At 44.1% G+C, this 19,565-nt stretch overlaps 2 protein-coding genes across 3 annotated transcripts in view; one reads left to right on the top strand and one right to left on the bottom strand.

The window, feature by feature from the left end:
* Positions 1-1,112: 1,112 nt before the first annotated feature.
* On the bottom strand, positions 1,113-8,838 carry FAAP24 (FA core complex associated protein 24). The gene is made up of 5 exons (XM_062500069.1): positions 8,804-8,838; positions 8,382-8,533; positions 5,103-5,242; positions 4,655-4,807; positions 1,113-1,355 (listed from the first exon to the last, which is right to left on the bottom strand). Exons 2-5 carry the CDS (start codon positions 8,491-8,493, stop codon positions 1,113-1,115), a joined length of 648 nt encoding a protein of 215 aa, XP_062356053.1. The 5' UTR covers positions 8,494-8,533; positions 8,804-8,838.
* A 607-nt stretch (positions 8,839-9,445) lies between these two features.
* The window catches only part of CEP89 (centrosomal protein 89), a 34,909-nt gene continuing 24,789 nt past the window's right edge, over positions 9,446-19,565 (top strand). For both annotated transcript variants that reach the window (XM_062499735.1, XM_062499736.1), the window contains exons 1-6: positions 9,446-9,484; positions 11,651-11,757; positions 12,922-13,077; positions 15,190-15,394; positions 16,632-16,737; positions 18,739-18,767. In XM_062499735.1, coding sequence (XP_062355719.1) covers positions 9,446-9,484; positions 11,651-11,757; positions 12,922-13,077; positions 15,190-15,394; positions 16,632-16,737; positions 18,739-18,767 — 642 coding nt within the window. The remainder of the gene's footprint in view (positions 9,485-11,650; positions 11,758-12,921; positions 13,078-15,189; positions 15,395-16,631; positions 16,738-18,738; positions 18,768-19,565) is intronic.

The following is a 19,565-nucleotide window of genomic DNA, read 5'->3' as shown; positions in this document are numbered from 1 at the left end:
CTCCCTAGATGCCTGATTAAAAAGTAGTATCTTTTCTCCATACTTTTGGAAAATCTGATGTTTATTATTCACTAAATGAAATAATTATGTCTAAGTCACAGACAAATTTTCATCCCAAGTACAGAATCAATATAAATAACAGCTCCATCTGCTCTCCATGCTAACCAGTGTCAGAGATGACTTTCAGAAGGGCCAAGGATCCCACAAAAGGGAGTGGAAAATCCTACTCAGCTGCCTTCCTGCTGTGATCCAAATTCCCAAGGGGTATGAAAGATGCTTTTCACACACCTCCTCAAGGCAATTTTACCCTTAGAAAATAGGATAAGAATGTAACTCAAAATAAAATGCAATATGCCAGGAAAACCAATCCTCTTTACAAGTCGATTTTCAAAATATTAATACTGGAAGAATTGTATGAATTACGAATTTTGTTCAAGGCTTCCCATATTATTTTCTTTGTAATGTATATTATAGTATAATTAAAAATATAATTAACATATAATTAATGTATGAAAATATTTTGCAATTTATTATTATGCCAACCTATATTTAAAAGGACAACATGAATTAACCTATATTTTAGATATCAGACACAGGGGAAGATATTTATTAACACCTCCTGAACTGGAGGAGTGACCAGAGAAATAAGTTAGTGTAAAGTGAAACCTGTATTCCAGTAGGACTTTCATAGGAACTCCAAAAAGTTTTAAATCAAGGATGCTACTACAAAGCAATATATGCTAACTTTTTAAACACATGTAACATATTGCCAGTTACTGAGAAGTTACTATGCAAATATTCATATGGTGTATTTTTTCTGGCAGACCAAAGTAAGCAAACGTATTGCTCTTCCATTTTTTTTAACACAGATGCTGAAAAAGTCAGCTTTCTTGGGGTTTCTTCGTCCAGATAAATGCAAAATACTTTACAGACTTCTCTCCAAGGCAGCTTGCACCGCTTACTCTATATGAACAGAGCAGATGTAAAAAAAAGAAGAATCAGAGTCCATAGTTACAGAAATTAGCATATGTGATGATTAAAACCAAAATTTTGTAATTCACAAGAAAAAAACCCTAAGTTTTCATCTTGCAAAATACCACTGCACGTTCCTGTCAGGAGTGTAAAAACGTATAAATTTGCTGTGCTGCTGTTTGTCCAACTACTTGCTCAAGCTCAGTGACGGCCGTGTTACAAAGCCCGTGGATGCTTCCGAAGCGCCGCAGTAAAAGCAGAGCTTTTGCTTTCCCGACGCCGGGGATGTGCTGCACGCTCCGGAGCGCTGCAGGCTCGGCCAGCCCAGCGCGCTGCCGGCGAACGAAGGGGTTGGCACCGCCCTCCCGGCCCTGCTCCCGCACCTGCGGCAGAGACACACAGCTGTCAGAGACACACAGCTGTCACACAGCTGTCACACAGCTGTCACACAGCTGTCAGAGACACACAGCTGTCAGTGACACACAGCTGTCAGACACACAGCTGTCACACAGCTGTCAGAGACACACAGCTGTCAGTGACACACAGATTGTCACACAGCTGTCAGAGACACACAGCTGTCACACAGCTGTCAGAGACACACAGCTGTCAGTGACACACAGATTGTCACACAGCTGTCAGTGACACACAGCTGTCACACAGCTGTCAGTGACACACAGCTGTCAGTGACACACAGCTGTCACACAGCTGTCAGTGACACACAGCTGTCACACAGCTGTCAGAGACACACAGCTGTCAGTGACACACAGATTGTCACACAGCTGTCAGTGACACACAGCTGTCACACAGCTGTCAGAGACACACAGCTGTCAGTGACACACAGCTGTCACACAGCTGTCAGAGACACACAGCTGTCAGTGACACACAGCTGTCACACAGCTGTCAGAGACACACAGCTGTCAGTGACACACAGATTGTCACACAGCTGTCAGTGACACACAGCTGTCACACAGCTGTCAGTGACACACAGCTGTCAGTGACACACAGCTGTCACACAGCTGTCAGAGACACACAGCTGTCACACAGCTGTCAGTGACACACAGCTGTCAGTGACACACAGCTGTCAGAGACACACAGCTGTCACACAGCTGTCACACAGCTGTCACACAGCTGTCAGTGACACACAGCTGTCAGTGACACACAGCTGTCACACAGCTGTCAGAGACACACAGCTGTCACACAGCTGTCACACAGCTGTCACACAGCTGTCAGTGACACACAGCTGTCAGTGACACACAGCTGTCACACAGCTGTCAGAGACACACAGCTGTCAGTGACACACAGCTGTCAGAGACACACAGCTGTCACACAGCTGTCAGAGACACACAGCTGTCAGTGACACACAGCTGTCACACAGCTGTCAGAGACACACAGCTGTCACACAGCTGTCAGAGACACACAGCTGTCAGTGACACACAGATTGTCACACAGCTGTCAGTGACACACAGCTGTCACACAGCTGTCAGAGACACACAGCTGTCAGTGACACACAGCTGTCACACAGCTGTCAGTGACACACAGCTGTCACACAGCTGTCAGAGACACACAGCTGTCACACAGCTGTCAGTGACACACAGCTGTCAGTGACACACAGCTGTCACACAGCTGTCAGTGACACACAGCTGTCACACAGCTGTCAGAGACACACAGCTGTCAGTGACACACAGCTGTCACACAGCTGTCAGAGACACACAGCTGTCAGTGACACACAGCTGTCACACAGCTGTCAGTGACACACAGCTGTCAGAGACACACAGCTGTCAGTGACACACAGCTGTCACACAGCTGTCAGAGACACACAGCTGTCAGAGACACACAGCTGTCACACAGCTGTCAGTGACACACAGCTGTCAGTGACACACAGCTGTCACAGCTGTCAGAGACACACAGCTGTCAGTGACACACAGCTGTCACACAGCTGTCAGTGACACACAGCTGTCAGTGACACACAGCTATCACACAGCTGTCAGTGACACACAGCTGTCAGTGACACACAGCTGTCAGACACACAGCTGTCAGAGACACAGCTGTCAGAGACACACAGCTGTCACACAGCTGTCAGTGACACACAGCTGTCAGACACACAGCTGTGACACAGCTGTCAGTGACACACAGCTGTCAGTGACACACAGCTGTGACACAGCTGTCAGAGACACACAGCTGTCAGTGACACACAGCTGTCAGTGACACACAGCTGTCAGACACACAGCTGTCAGTGACACACAGCTGTCAGTGACACACAGCTGTCACACAGCTGTCAGTGACACACAGCTGTCAGACACACAGCTGTCAGAGACACACAGCTGTGACACAGCTGTCAGTGACACACAGCTGTCAGACACACAGCTGTCAGTGACACACAGCTGTCAGTGACACACAGCTGTCAGACACACAGCTGTCAGAGACACACAGCTGTCACACAGCTGTCAGTGACACACAGCTGTCAGACACACAGCTGTCAGTGACACACAGCTGTCACACAGCTGTCAGACACACAGCTGTCAGACACACAGCTGTCAGAGACACACAGCTGTCACACAGCTGTCAGTGACACACAGCTGTCAGACACAGCTGTCAGTGACACACAGCTGTCACACAGCTGTCAGACACACAGCTGTCAGACACACAGCTGTCAGAGACACACAGCTGTCACACAGCTGTCAGTGACACACAGCTGTCAGAGACACACAGCTGTCACACAGCTGTCAGTGACACACAGCTGTCAGACACACAGCTGTCAGTGACACACAGCTGTGACACAGCTGTCAGAGACACACAGCTGTCACACAGCTGTCAGTGACACACAGCTGTCAGACACACAGCTGTCAGTGACACACAGCTGTCACACAGCTGTCAGACACACAGCTGTCAGACACACAGCTGTCAGAGACACACAGCTGTCACACAGCTGTCAGTGACACACAGCTGTCAGACACAGCTGTCAGTGACACACAGCTGTCACACAGCTGTCAGACACACAGCTGTCAGACACACAGCTGTCAGAGACACACAGCTGTCACACAGCTGTCAGTGACACACAGCTGTCAGAGACACACAGCTGTCACACAGCTGTCAGTGACACACAGCTGTCAGACACACAGCTGTCAGTGACACACAGCTGTGACACAGCTGTCAGAGACACACAGCTGTCACACAGCTGTCAGTGACACACAGCTGTCAGAGACACACAGCTGTCAGTGACACACAGCTGTCAGTGACACACAGTTCGACACACATGCAGTTCGACAAAATCTTACTGGGAAACAAACAATTTCTTAATAGCAGCAACAATGAAAACAATTACTTTTGGCAACTTTGATGCAGTAAGAGGAAGGGCAAAAAGCAACGGTTTCCCTAGCCGTAGAGAAAACAAAATCTCAAGTTGATTTTGACAATAACATTTGCCTAATGCTACCTAGTGGTACCTCAGTACAAGATTAAATTTTAAAAATCCAGGATAATATTCTTCTTTTTCCTTTGTTCCCAAATGAGCTTTCTTTCCACTGAACTATACTGCTGTATCACTGTTGCAGAAGATTTATTCCTTACATTCAAATGATGTTGTGTTCCTTTTAGAACATATGTACTCTCTCTGAAATGAAGTGATCATTAAGGTCTACCTGCATTCCCACACACCCCATATTTTAATAACACAAAAACTTACTAGTTGGACAATAAGCTGAGAAGCTTCTCCTTGATTTGCCACAGGAAGCAACACCATTCCAAGTTCGAGTACGACAAGTTTTTGTACTCCTAAGTAGTACTGATCACTGATTTGGGTTTTCTCTACAATTACAATTCCCCTAAGACTGCTGGCCTGTAGAAGAAAAAGATATTAGAAAAACCCTTGTTAATGACAAGTTAATGCAATGTAGAGAAAAATTCTTTCAAGTATGACCTGCCTAATAGCAAATCAGAGGAAGAAAGTAAGTTGCAGCAACAGGTCAGAGGTTTGATACAGCATTATCACACAACTGTAGAATTTTTTCAGTTTTCAGGTGAAAATAATCCCAAAAGGTCAGCTCCAGTGGAATTTAAAAAAAGCACAAGAAGGATGCTTTCAGAAGCATGGAATAAGCAAATATCAAGTGAAAACTTCATGTAACACTTACATTTCGAAACTTAACCAGTCTTCGTTTGAATTCATCCCCTGCAACCAAATCTGCTTCAGAAATAAATAAAATGCAAGTTCTGTTTGAAAGAAGAAAGTCCACCAGTCCCAAGCCATCTTCGAAGGCGAGTCTAACTTTCCCTTAAGGTGAGATTATTAGAAGAAAAAATACAGTAGTTAAAAACATACTAACAATTAATTTATAGCACAGCCTTCCTAAAGTGCCAATAATTCTAGTGACTTCATCATGAACTTTAGAAAAAGCCTTTTTTCCTTTTAAATATATATATCTTACAAGCAGTCTGAACTGCTGTGTGGTATCTTTAATAATGCAAATTAATAGCAGTTCCAATCTACTGATTTGAAAGTAGTAGAGCTGCTCAGTAAACTCTGGACTTAAACAAAAATATGTGTTTTTCTGGAGGGATCATCATACTTTAGTTTGTTGTACCAGCAGAGTATACGTGTAAATTCAAGGGAGTTTGGTGGAGACGCAAAGCCCGCAACAGCAGATTCTGCTGCTTCCCTACAGTGCTCTCTGCAGCTGTGAGAGCTGAGCTGCTCACACAGATACATCACAAACGGGATCTTTCAGCCTTCTAACGTAGTCTGTACCACAGATATGGGACCAGTCAGGCACAGAGGAACGCATAATCCAGCACTTCTTAACGTTACTGGGAAATAGAGGGCAGTGTTTTGTCTGACTTGCTTTTCCTCTTCCAATTTGTTTGTGCTTACTGTTATAAGTAAGAAAAAGTTCGAGGGTGGAGTTAAAGGTTGTTGAGAATTGTAATATCTTAATTGATAGGGCTGTTATTAATAAGTTGTGTAAAGAGTTAATTAATTGTTGAAGTTACGAATTGTTATTCAATTGTTGTGGGTAACTGGGGGGAGGGAGGGAGGTCATGACTGACAAGCTGTGGGCGCTGACAAGCTGTGGGTGTTGACAAGCTGTGGGTGTTGACAAGTTCTGGGTGTTGACAAGCTGTGGGTGCTGACAAGTTGTGGTTGTTGACAAGCTGTGGTTGTTGACAAGTTCTGGGTGTTGACAAGCTGTGGGTGTTGACAAGTTGAGGGTGTTGACAAGCTGTGGGTGTTGACAAGCTGTGGGTGATGACAAGCTGTGGGTGTTGACAAGTTCTGGGTGTTGACAAGCTGTGGGTGTTGACAAGCTGTGGGTGTTGACAAGTTCTGGGTGTTGACAAGCTGTGGGTGCTGACAAGTTGTGGTTGTTGACAAGCTGTGGTTGTTGACAAGTTCTGGGTGTTGACAAGCTGTGGGTGTTGACAAGCTGTGGGTGCTGACAAGTTGTGGGTGTTGACAAGCTGTGGGTGCTGACAAGTTGAGGGTGTTGACAAGCTGTGGGTGTTGACAAGTTGTGGGTGTTGACAAGTTGTGGGTGTTGACAAGCTGTGGGTGCTGACAAGTTGTGGTTGTTGACAAGCTGTGAGTGTTGACAAGTTCTGGGTGTTGACAAGCTGTGGGTGTTGACAAGGTGTGGGTGTTGACAAGCTGTGGGTGATGACAAGCTGTGGGTGATGACAAGTTCTTGGTGTTGACAAGCTGTGGGTGTTGACAAGGTGTGGGCGTTGACAAGCTGTGGGTGTTGACAAGCTGTGGGTGCTGACAAGTTGAGGGTGTTGACAAGCTGTGGGTGTTGACAAGCTGTGGGTGTTGACAAGCTGTGGGTGATGACAAGCTGTGGTTGTTGACAAGCTGTGAGTGTTGACAAGTTCTTGGTGTTGACAAGCTGTGGGTGTTGACAAGCTGTGGGTGCTGACAAGTTGAGGGTGTTGACAAGCTGTGGGTGTTGACAAGCTGTGGGTGCTGACAAGTTGAGGGTGTTGACAAGCTGTGGGTGTTGACAAGTTGTGGGTGTTGACAAGTTGTGGGTGTTGACAAGCTGTGGGTGCTGACAAGTTGTGGTTGTTGACAAGCTGTGAGTGTTGACAAGTTCTGGGTGTTGACAAGCTGTGGGTGTTGACAAGCTGTGGGTGTTGACAAGTTGTGGGTGTTGACAAGCTGTGGGTGCTGACAAGTTGTGGTTGTTGACAAGCTGTGAGTGTTGACAAGTTCTGGGTGTTGACAAGCTGTGGGTGTTGACAAGCTGTGGGTGTTGACAAGTTCTGGGTGTTGACAAGCTGTGGGTGATGACAAGTTGAGGGTGTTGACATGTTGAGGGTGTTGACAAGCTGTGGGTGATGACAAGCTGTGGGTGATGACAAGTTGAGGGTGTTGACAAGTTGAGGGTGTTGACAAGCTGTGGGTGATGACAAGTTGAGCGTGTTGACAAGCTGTGGGTGTTGACAAGTTGTGGGCGCTGACAAGCTGTGGGCGTTGACAAGCTGTGGTTGTTGACAAGCTGTGGGTGATGACAAGTTGAGGGTGTTGACAAGTTGAGGGTGTTGACAAGCTGTGGGTGATGACAAGTTGTGGGCGCTGACAAGCTGTGGGCGTTGACAAGCTGTGGTTGTTGACAAGCTGTGGGTGTTGACAAGCTGTGGGTGATGACAAGCTGTGGGTGATGACAAGTTCTTGGTGTTGACAAGCTGTGGGTGTTGACAAGGTGTGGGTGTTGACAAGGTGTGGGTGTTGACAAGCTGTGGGTGATGACAAGCTGTGGGTGATGACAAGTTCTTGGTGTTGACAAGCTGTGGGTGTTGACAAGGTGTGGGTGTTGACAAGCTGTGGGTGATGACAAGCTGTGGGTGATGACAAGTTCTTGGTGTTGACAAGCTGTGGGTGTTGACAAGGTGTGGGCGTTGACAAGCTGTGGGCGTTGACAAGCTGTGGGCGTTGACAAGCTGTGGGTGTTGACAAGCTGTGGGTGTCGCTGGGTTGGTGCTTGTTGGACAGAGAAGGAAAGAACTTTCCAGACCAATTATGTCCTAAGGTGATGACACCGGACTGCATCATGATTGGACCATGTGCTGACCAATGGGGACGATGGATTTGGAAATTATTGGCCCAGAATGAACAGTGGTATGAACCAATTGGGAGGCGAAGAAGGAGCCAATCACCGAGGGGATTGAAAAACACACCAATCAGCACGGATCGGGCTCTATAAGAACCCCCGGCTGTTCTGTCCTGGGCTCCTCTGAGGGAACTCGGGCTCCTGGGAAGTGCCCTGTGCTGCGGGCACAGTTTCTGTAGTGGTTTGGCCTGTCGGGCTCACCGAGTGGGGTCTAAGCTTTTCTTGGGCTCCTGCCTTTGGTGCTTTCATAAATAAATAGCCAAGCTGTGTCTTTTAAGATTCTTTTCGGTTGTTTTTAACACCTACCTTGTAGCCTTTGGGCTATCTCTGACCCTCGCCACTTCTCATTTCCAATCACGTGCCCATAAGGGACAACTATAGATCCCACTGTCACAGCAAAGTTTGTTTTTGTTGTCATCAGGCTTTCTTCAAATTCCTCCTTCAGTAGCAGTTACGCCCTAGGAAGAAATGTAGAAAAATAGCGAGGCATTTAAAAAACCTGTTCCAATTTTATAAATTTTAATCATAAACTTAGTATCTTCCAGAATATTGCATCCTATCTCCTTCCTCAAGCTTCCTTACAGTTAAAGTGAACATACCAAAATCTGCAAGCAACTCTATTATTCACGTTAATACAGGCTGTTGTACTGGATTGCAAATGCTACTTGCAGCTTTACCACTCAGTCTGAAAAACGCCTGAAATAAAACACACATTGCATTTTCTATACCTTCATCCACCCTTGCTGGGAGAAAAATCTTCCTGAATTGCAAAGCCGACCCCAGAGGCACCTCTATCCTTCAGCTGGTGGAAGTCTCCAGACCAATTATTAAAAGGTAATTGCTGGGAGAGATTATTTTCAGGTTTTCCAGATTTAGGCGGTGTTCCGACTTTAAGGGGAATCGGAGGCTAAGGCACGATCTGAGGGCAAGCCGGTCCCGCCACGGCACGCACACCGAAACACGTCCCGCAGCGGAGCCGCTCTCCGAGCACCGGGGAGAGCCCCGGGGCGGCCGCGGGGCCCGCGCTGCCCGGCCCAGGGGAGCCGCTCGCGGGAGACAAGGGCCCGGCACGGCTGGGCCGTGAACCGGGGACAGGAACTCCGCAGGACACAAGGGCCCGGCACAACGGGCCCGGCGGACCGCGGAGCCCTGAAGCGGGAGTTCCGCAGGCCCGAGCGGGAGGAGCGGGGCTCGCCGCGGATAGGTCGCTAGGGCCGAGCGAGGGGTGAATAAGGCTCGTGCTGATTGAAGGAGTGCGAGCCTGCAGCGCATCCGCCGTCGGTTGTTTCCAGGCGGGTCGCGGGGGCGAAGCGGCCGGTGCGGCAGGTAAACGGCTCCCGGGCGGTGGTTGGAGCAGCAGTCCGGTCCTAATGGCATTCCTGTTCAGCAGAGGCCGGCGGGGCTCCTTCGTGAGTATCGACTGCGCCTAGCGCCGGGCTCCGTCACCGACGGTGGGGACAGCGGGACACAGTGCGCGACTGGGACCGGGGGGGTCTCCGGGGCAGGCGGCCGCGCCTTGCGGCTGATGCCGGTGATCACTGAGCACTTTGAAGTGAAAATCGGGGATAAAATGAAACCCAAGCAAAACCAGAACTGTGTCTGGGGACTGGTACGTTCTTTTCCCTCAGTCCCGCGCCTGCCCGGCTTCTTTAGGAGCACCGAGGTTCGGCGGGGCGGGGGCAGTCCCGCGGCCGCCCCTGCGGGGAGCTCCCGGCCGGGCAGAGCTGGCAGGGCAGAGCAGAGCTGGCAGGGCAGGGCAGGGCTGGCAGGGCAGGGCAGAGCTGGCAGGGCAGGGCTGGCAGGGCAGGGCTGGCAGGGCAGGGCAGGGCTGGCAGGGCAGGGCAGGACAGGGCAGAGCTGGCAGGACAGGGCAGAGCTGGCAGGGCAGGGCTGGCAGGGCTGGCAGGGCAGGGCAGGACAGGGCAGAGCTGGCAGGACAGGGCAGAGCTGGCAGGGCAGGGCTGGCAGGGCAGGGCAGGGCAGGGCTGGCAGGGCAGAGCTGGCAGGACAGGGCAGAGCTGGCAGGGCAGGGCTGGCAGGGCAGGGCAGGGCTGGCAGGGCAGAGCGGGCAGGGCAGGACAGGGCAGAGCTGGCAGGACAGGGCAGCTCGGCTCAGCTCGCTGCTCCCAGCGCTTGCCAAGGCGATCCTCGAAGCTCCGGTTCAGCGCTATAAAGTGAACTGATAAAAGCTCGGATGGAAGGCGCAGAGCAGCCAACGGCTGTACGGTTGTTAGCCGTTGTTCAGGTGTTCTCTTCCAATGTTCTTGGAACTATTTTTTTTTTAATTACTAGAATGAAAGTATTGATCTTCTGTTGTTACCATACTTTTACCGTGGGATGACTTTTGCTTTGGGTTCCCTGACAGCCATAGTAGTGTCACTCATAGTCGTATCTGTAACAGCCTGCAGTAAACTAAATGGTGCATGCCAGACAGACATGTCGAATTATGGAGCAGTCCACTTGCAAGGCTGAGTAAAAAGACAGTCTTTTAATGTGCCATTTAATTATTTAATGTGCCTTGGTGTAAAAACAGAAATATTTCCTGCTTCAGATCTCCATTCTTCTGTTGGAGAAGTGAATTACAGAATACTTGGGCAGAAATAGCAGGAACTTAGCTTGTTTCACTCCATAAAGAAGTAACAACTGCCCAGAGGTGATGGACCTTATTACGACCTAGTATTTTCTGATGCCTAGAGACAGGGCAAGAGGTAATGAGCACAAACTCAAACACAGACGATTCAAGTTAATAATAACATACTGTGAGGTAGACCAGGTTGGAGAGACACAAGACATGACTGGACAGGATACCAAGCAACCTTCTCATGGTTGACCCAGCTTTGAGCATGAACTTGAACTAGACAATCTCCAGAGCTCCATTCCAACCTCAACCAGTATATGGTCTCCTTCACAGTACTTGTGTAGGAACTCTGGGTTCAGTTTTTCTGAGCTGGTATTTAATGTTATACCATTAGAAAAAAAAAAAAGCTTGCTGATGAAAAACATGTATTGGTTTTTTTAAAATTAAAATGGAACCTTTGCAAGATTTAGTGGTGGTGGTAGGAGGTCCATCTCATATTGCTATGACTGAGGATTGACAGCCTGTAGAAGAAAGGGAATAATATTGTTACTCTGAAGCAGCAGTCATGTACTTTGAAAAAAAGATATTTTCTAGTCCAGTTTTTCTTGTATATATATATATGTGTGTATATATATATATATATATATATATATATATATATATAGGAGAAAGATGAGTAAGTTAAAATTCTGATTTTGCAAATTGTGTTATAAGTGGATAGAAAACATACATTCATGGCTCTCATGTAAATGACATTTCTAACCTTCAAGACCAGCTGTTCATAAATGTTAAATGAACTTTCCAGCTTTACGTGGTGTTCTGACTTTAAGGGGAATAAAATGCCATTTCAAGTCTTCTGTTTACATAAATTGCATGTAATTGTTTTTCTGTTTTATATCATTTTGCATTGTTAGTTTCTGTGCACATTCAGTCCTGTGGTTTTTTTCACTGTGATCCTTGAAGTCATTGTCATCTAACTTTATTTTAAATCATTTAGAAGCATATAGCTCATGGCCTGGTCCCTGCTGCTACCATAGCTCCTAAACCTGCAGTTCCCCGCACCCCTCCCCCTCGTAGTCCAAACCCTTCTCCAGAAAGGCCCAGGTATGTTTTGATGTTTTATTTTTAAATTTTTTGTTGTTTCATCAGGTACTGTAGCATACTAGGAAAGCCTGATTAGAAGAATTGTATGTCTTTACAATATTTACAAAACTTTTCTTAAAAAGAATGTATTTTTAACTGGCAGTTTCTCCATTCTGAACTTCTTTCCCCACTCTTCTTAAGCATGGTAAATATTCAGAACAGTAACTGTTATGAACATGTGACTTACCTGAGTCAATTAAAGACAAATATTTAAAGTTAGTGTAACTTTTAATTTGGCTGCTACACTAGAGTGCAGGACTGCAGCAGCACTAGTGCTGTGAGTCAGGAAATATTAGCTCATTAGAAAAACATGAATTAAACCTTGCTACCATACCAGGGACTTAAAAAAATGGCACGTAAAACCACACTGGATTAGAAAAATGCAAATTATTTTTTTTTTAAGTTGTCGTTTCTTACAGGTTTTTATTCTATGTTTTCTGTGCATTTAGTTCAATTCTGGTTTGTTTTCCATGGTCTTTCTAGGGTCTGTAATGTTCCTACTTAATTCTAGTTAACTTCTTTTTCCTTTTTGGTCTCAAGTTCTTGTTATTCATTTTACAGTTCTCAGCATTTCACTGTTTTAATCGTAATTACTACCTATTTTTCTTTCTCATCATACCCTTTTCTGTATTCCACCGCATCACACATATAGGCACTTTTGTTTGCTTGTCCTGGTTTGCAGTGTGCCAACATTTATTAACAATTTCAGAGTCATCAGTAAAAGGTAGGGAATAAAAAAGTAGGGAATAAAGGAGACAAAATGGAGACATGGAAGACCTTTTCAGCACGGCACCTGGGTAGTATTGTTATTGCTAAAGTAAATGCCAAATACTGTAAATTATTGATGTGAATTTTGGGAAGGTAACTCAGAATATTCCATGGTTTTCATGGATGTGATTTGGGAAAACCAATAGATATTGTACCTTCCTCTTAGCAGAATTACAATAGCTTGCCCCTTTTTGTGCTTTACTGTGGGAGGTAATAGTTTATAACCAGTCCTATAGCATCCAGTGGTATTTATGCTTGTTAACTGTGAACATTTTGCAAAGGAAAAAAATATAAAATGTGGAACAGAGAGAAAGCATCATCAGTATTGCTTCAGTGCTTTATTGTGTTTTGTTCCAGGTCTGCTCTTGCAGCAGTGGTCCTTACAGCAGCACTGACGGGCCGCACTGTTGCTATTCCTCAGCCCCGGCAGCGATCGCTTTCTGACAGTGATTGCACCTACTTGGAACAAGAATGTTTTGAAACATATGCAGCAGTCACAGAGCTCAGGACAGGGTAGTGTATACTTTCTGGTTTGAGACCTTAAATCAGAAATTGAATCTCTCAATAATCAATTTTACCAAAGAGTGACAGCAAACTGCTGCTGTTACAGCTACTTACTTTTTTCTACCACATCATAAATTCAGTCTGAAGTGTCTAACAATCCTTATTCCATTTCTTGTGGTGTCACGCATACAATCCTCAGAGAGGCAGATTTTGATTGTGCAACAGTCATAAGTAAGATCATACGTTATTTCTGTCAAATGATGATCAATTTTATAGAATATGATTAACTGAGGAATCGTTTCAATTGCATGCAAGATATGTCTTTTGTGCTAATTATTTCAAACTGGGTTTTTTTTTTGTAAAGAACCTTCTATCTCTAATCTGGCATTTTAAGATAGAGAGGAAAAGGTAGTAGCAGTATTAATTGTCTGTTTTAGAGTGTACACCTAGACTAGACTGTCGCTACGGAAGGGAGCGGAGCCCGGGATTGCGGAGGGAGCTGGGGCAGAGCGAGAGCCTCCCACACACACAGCGGGTATCTCTGACCAGGGATCTTGCTGCTCCTGGCAGTTTTGCCTGCTATTTTTTTTTCTTCTTCGTTTTCACTTTTGCTTCTTTTGCTGCTCTGCTGTGGGGAAGGCCAGAGGCGGTGCATGCCGCCAGGCCGGGAGCGCCGCGGTTCCGCAGGGCGCTGCGCTCAGCCCGCAGAACCCGGCCCCAGGGGCCGGCCCTGAGCATCCCGGGGAGTCTGTCTCTGTCTCTGGTTTTGGCTAGACAGTTTGTTTGAAGGTTGGAGCTTCGTACCTCGGCTAAAGGAACTTTGTAAAATAGGCTTGATTATTTTAATAGTGGTAATTGTAGTTTTAGTAACGGTGCCTTGTATACTTTAGTGTGTGCAAAAAATTATGAATAAGACAATGTCTGATATATTAATTGTTCAACAGAAAGGGGGAGATGTTGTGGAGGAAGAAATAGGAATGCCTTACAGAATAGAAACTGTAGGTGAGATTGAAATGAAAGCCGTGTTTGACTGAGTGTCTGGAGAGCAGCAATATGGATGCCTGAGGGTCTTTCTTTGTTAAGGTCATGCCTGTTGCTACGGAGACCTCTCTCTCTTGCCCTTACGCTCTCGCCCCCTTACCCTCTCGCCCCCTTACCCTCTCATTCCTTTGTCCTTGTCCCTTCACCCCTCATCCTTGCTTTCACCCCTCTTGTTACGCTGCTCCTCTGGGCCTGCTTTGAGCTGCGTCAGGCAGCAAGGCCCTTTTCACCCACGCCCGATGTTAATAAACTGCAAGCTTCAAGACCTGAACATAGAGATCCCGCCTGAGTTTGTCCCAACCACCAGCTCCTACAGTATGTGTGTCTCCGTGTGTGTCTCCGTGTCTGTCTCTCTCTTGGGCCGCGTTTGGGAGCCGGGCCGCTGTTCGTGCCCTCTCCCACTCCGGGTTTGTTTGTTCACTGTCGCTGTTTCTGCCCCTCCCTTCCAGGAGGTAAAGAACTCAGCTAGGCCTGCAGAGTTACTGCTGCCCCTTGCTTGCTGCCCCCGCCGCGCCGCTTCTGAGGTTTCCCGCTCCAGCCCCTCTGGCCATGCAGGGGGGACACCAGGCCTGGGTCCCGCAGTGAATTTGTCAAGGAGGCGCCTTCTCCGCGCCTTTGTGGGGGCGCGGCCGCCGCTGTGGCCGTGAGGGGCCGGCTCGGCAGCGCCCCCGCTGGCTGCGGCCGCAGCTGCAGGAGAAGGTTTCGCAAGTTCAATGTTTAGCATTTATTACATCTTTTTCCTGTTTCTGTGCCTTGTAGGCACCTTTTTTTTTTGTTGTTGTTAATAAACAGGATTTTTTTTTCACTTTCGCTCCCTAGTATCCATTTCTTTCATTGGCAGGAGAAAAGGGAGCTGTCGAAGCCCTTTGTAGAGGAAGCACTCATTCCAGGACGTTTTCTCCTGAAATGTGTCTCGAAAGCAAGACAGCTGCATTCCTTGTTAGCAGCTAACAGAAGCTTAGATGTCTGTCTCTCTTTTAGACATGTGTATATTGTAAGACTGATGGTTCTACTTCACTAGTGTAGGGTTTTTTTGAGGAGTAAGCAGCACTGAAACAGCCATTAAATTGCTTTTTGCAGATCTAACTCGAAACTTGATGGTTGTGACAGATCCCCTCTACAGTCCCTGCAAATATCGGGCAATTTTGGTGAAGATGTGGGCATGGATACATATCTCTCTGATGCTGATGAAGAGGCAGAGTCCAGCTGCCACAGTAATGAAAGGGAAAGGGAAGGAAGCTTTAGCACCAATGCTATTTATGCTGTTCCCTGCAAAACTAAAAAGGTAAGATTTTTAAACGCACTCATTCTTTTACCATGTTTTAATATATTAACACATGCTAATATTTTGGATGCTTTGTATTCTCTTCTTGCTCTTCGGACATGTCAATATTTATTTCACATGCTAATTTTTGTGATTCATTTACTCTTACACAAATTAGGTAGGTTTGTTGGTTGTCACAGTGTCTCTCTCTTTGGCAATTAGGAGCACACTGGTATTGTATATAATTATCATGTATAATTTAGTCTTGTAAAATGTCCAATAATTTATACTGAGCATGGTACTTAGTAGATGATTTGTTAAAAAGCACAGTAACTTTACTGTTAAAGGGTGAAAGCTTAGTTGATGGCTCAGTATTGTGCTAATGAGCAGAGACCTATATAGAAATGGGAAGAATCAGAATGGAATAAAATAAATTAATTTTTTCCTGAAGACCATGGAGTTTTTGTATGCCATAATTTTGGATTGTCTTAACCAGCAATGAACTTAGAATACTCCTAAGGCATGTTTAAATTAATATCAGAAATTATAAAAACATTTAACAAACAGGAAGAAATACCTGAGCAGGAGAAAGGCAATGATCTCTTAAAAAACGCCTCTTCAAAAAAAACCCAGCACTAGTAAAGTAGAACCATCTGTCTTAGAATATACACCAAAAATCCCAAAATGTGAAAGAATCAAAAAAAACCACCTCAAGATAAAGAGACAGTAGCTAGTAAGAGGAGGGAAGGGCAAGAAAGAAGAAAGTGAGTAGAATATGTGAAACACTGGTGTGTGATGAATGGGAAGTCCAGCAAGGATAATGTTAAAAATGGTTCATTAGTCTCTCACAGCTGTGATGTGGTAGATAAATGGTTGATGATCAAGATACACACCACAGCAAACAGAAAATAATTTCATGGACTCTTGTAACCAAATAAGTTGACAGAGAACATTTGTCCTGTTAATTACTCACTTTATACTGCTAACCTCCTGTTGATCATTTTAAGGTTTAGATTTTATTTGCATAGAGCCTTAAACAACAACAACACCACAAAAAAAAACCACCACAAAAGTCCCCCAAGAAAGCAACAACAAGAGGAGAAGCAAATATTATAATCTATTATCTTAAAATATTAGTGAACAATTCTGAAGTGGCTAGGATGTTAACACACTAAATGTATCATGCAGATCCCAAGGTACATGGGTTATTTTAACAGTGATCTCATGATTTACAGAGGTTTGTTTTATTTTTACATAGGAGGAGTTTCCACCATCTCCTGTTCTTAATACTGAAAAGAAAGAGGTTTCTTCCCATGAAACAGAGGGTCAGGTGGTGGTGGATAAGTCAAGTGTGCAAATAGAAGGTAAGTAAACTTAAAGTAAGTCAAAATGCCATGCCTTTTAATATCATTGGGAAAAATAACTGTTAATAAAATAAATGTAATGCTATATTCTAATATTACGTTTTTTTATAAAAGGGCAGTTAAAGAAATGCTGCTAAACACTTAACAATTTCTAATAGTTACAGAAAATTAAAAACCTTCATAAAGAGAAAAGATTGGTCTGTATTCACTGTGGAACAAGCTCTCAGCCACTGTAAAATGAGGGTGCAGGAAAGAAGGTTTTGTGAACTTTTGTCTTGTAAAGTACAGTCATTTTCTACTATGGTTTTGTTGATATATGTGCCAGAAACAGTCAGGTTTATAATTGGAAATTTGGGAGTGTTACTGTGTTTAAAAAAAAAAAAAAAGGGAAAAAACTAGCAGTGTTCGGGGGAAAAAATGCTAAAGATAGAGGAAAACATTTTTGATCAGTTATTTTACTTGTATGAAAAAATGCTGTGTCTAAAAACAGTAGTAAAAACTTCTTGAGTTTTTTAATAATCAAATGGCATGATAGTAGTGTTGTTTACACCTACAAAAATTGCTTCATTATTGCTGTCAGGATGTTTCTTTAGAACAGAGAAATAAACATGATCATCAGTCTCAGGCTATCAACCTAAGCACTGAATTGATAAACTTCACAAATAATTTGTTTTTTGTTCAGTAATTTTGTTAGATTAGGGACATTTGACATTTGGGTTTTTACTGGATCTGTCATTGGGCTGTTTTCTTGTAACAACAGAATATTGTGGAGAAAAATATTATAACAAGAGAGCAAGGCCAATTTGCTGGTATAGCAGTTGTCTTGCATAACTGTCTGTTATTTTAAAATCAGGAAAAGGAAAATAAGAATTAGTTTCACAGCTGGAAAATGCAGTTTTTACAGAGAATGGTGTAGCAATGATGATGATGAATGTAAAACACAGACTCCCCTTAGCAGTTGCAAAGGAAAATTGTTCATTGTGAAAAACCAGGCCTTTTTATGCTGTATTCAGGCACTAAACTCTTACCTGTTTGCATCCTCATGAGCTAAAACAAGCATGCATTGGCTGCCTGCCACTGCAGTTGTTGCTGTTCACACATTCCTTATGCCAACCACCTTTTGGATCACTCCCTGTCCACGTGTAGCCTTGCCCAGTGGGAATCCCAAACACGAGATGACCACACGCTGGTTACATAACTTGGTTTTTAGGCTGTGGCACTTGTTTTTTTGCTATCCCCTTAGCTGAAGCTTTCCCAGAGTACTTGCTGGTGAGCAGAAGTGACTGAAATGAGCAGAAGTGGACAGAGGTCTGTAAGACCCTTATTCTCTAAGATTTTTCTTATCTTCCACAGGTGGTAGCACTCTGTAGATAGTGGATGGGAAAGAAGAAGCAAAACTGAATCAACCTTGAAAAAAATTCTTTCTGAATTTTATTCATGTTGTATTCCAGCATTTTTTCAGTATTATTTCAGTGGAGTAATTTGGAAAGTTTTGTAGAGAATAATATCCACAAAGAATGGTTGCTTTGATAAAACCATTTGGGAAGTGAAGGTATTAAACTGAAAAAATACAGGGATATTAAACTGAAAAAATACAGGGATATATACACTGTTTCTAATCCCTCTTCTACAGGTCTTGAAAGGTGTCAGAATTACACTTGTTTTGTTCAGGGATGCCATAGGATTCTAGTCCAGTAAAATCAATGTAAATATTTCATTTGTTCATTTGTCAAATTCTAAACTTATAACAGAAACCGAGAATAGCTTCATTTCTTCCACTCCTGCACCTAACCAGTGTGAGGTAAAGTGAGGTCACACATCAGTGCCCTGATACACCATGAAAGACTTAATGGAAAGTTAGTGATCTAATCTGTGGTTTGGGAAGGACTTTATTAATTTATTTGCATGTATAATATGTGTACATACATATCCTTATAAACCCTTATAGCTTATGCACTTAAAATTTTTGTTCTAATTGAAAGATCTTTTTTTATTTAACAGAAGACCAAAATCTGGGCTTGAATTTAAAGGTAAGAGTTTTATTAAGGTTGATTTATGATGCATTTTGGAAAATAGAGTATCATCAAAAGCTGGTACGTTTGCAGTTACTCAAAAGAAAACTAATTTATTGCCACTGTGGAATAATTTTCTTCTGGAGTACAAAAAATGCAACTGTGTAGGTAAATGGGCCACACAAAAGTTGTTTGGGATTTTTTTAATAGTATGAGATAGCTCATACTGTTAATTTTCAAATTCTGAGCCTGACTTTACTGCATTTTTCTATAGTTTTCTGTTTGAGCTGATCTGACTACTTTAATAAGCTTGAAAAGGAATACCCAAAAAATTTAGTGTGTCAGATCAGCTTGCTAGGAGATTGTTTATGAGAATGGTCGGTTCTTCCGTTGTCATCATAACTTTTTTTGACAAGTTCTTAACCACATATCTTTTTCTTTGAAATTGTTCATGAGTTTTGTCTCATTTAGTCACTGGTGTCACTTCAGTATCATCAGTGTGTTAAATTACATGTTAAATAGCATATCCTTACAAAACTTCACTGCTGTTACATGAAAACTTGGTGAAAGGCTCTATATCACCTTCACCACATGTAAGTACATTAGCATAAATGACACTCTAATTTTATCCTGGTGAAAGAACCTCCTGAAAATGTACAAATACCTGTGGTTTTTTCCAGCTAAGCAAGAACAAAGTTCTTCAACTTTGAAAAATATTTTACATTTTAATGCATTTGCTGATACCCAGGGACTGACGTAATTGACTATTCTGAAGTCTTGCTCTATACAAACTACACAAATGGGAAGAACACCCTT

The sequence above is a fragment of the Cinclus cinclus genome, chromosome 11, assembly GCF_963662255.1.
Source record: "Cinclus cinclus chromosome 11, bCinCin1.1, whole genome shotgun sequence".
Lineage (NCBI taxonomy): Eukaryota > Metazoa > Chordata > Aves > Passeriformes > Cinclidae > Cinclus > Cinclus cinclus.
Note: the sequence above shows the minus strand (reverse complement) of the source record. Positions and strands in the feature narration are given on the sequence as shown.

Coding starts and splice junctions, on each gene's coding strand:
- FAAP24 (XM_062500069.1), bottom strand. CDS start 8,493: ATGACAACAAAAACAAACTTTGCTGTGACAGTGGGATCTATAGTTGTC. Junction 5,243..8,381: donor GATAGCCCAAAGGCTACAAG/GTAGGTGTTAAA, acceptor TCTCACCTTAAG/GGAAAGTTAGACTCGCCTTC. Junction 1,356..4,654: donor CTCAGCTTATTGTCCAACTA/GTAAGTTTTTGT, acceptor TCTCTGCCGCAG/GTGCGGGAGCAGGGCCGGGA.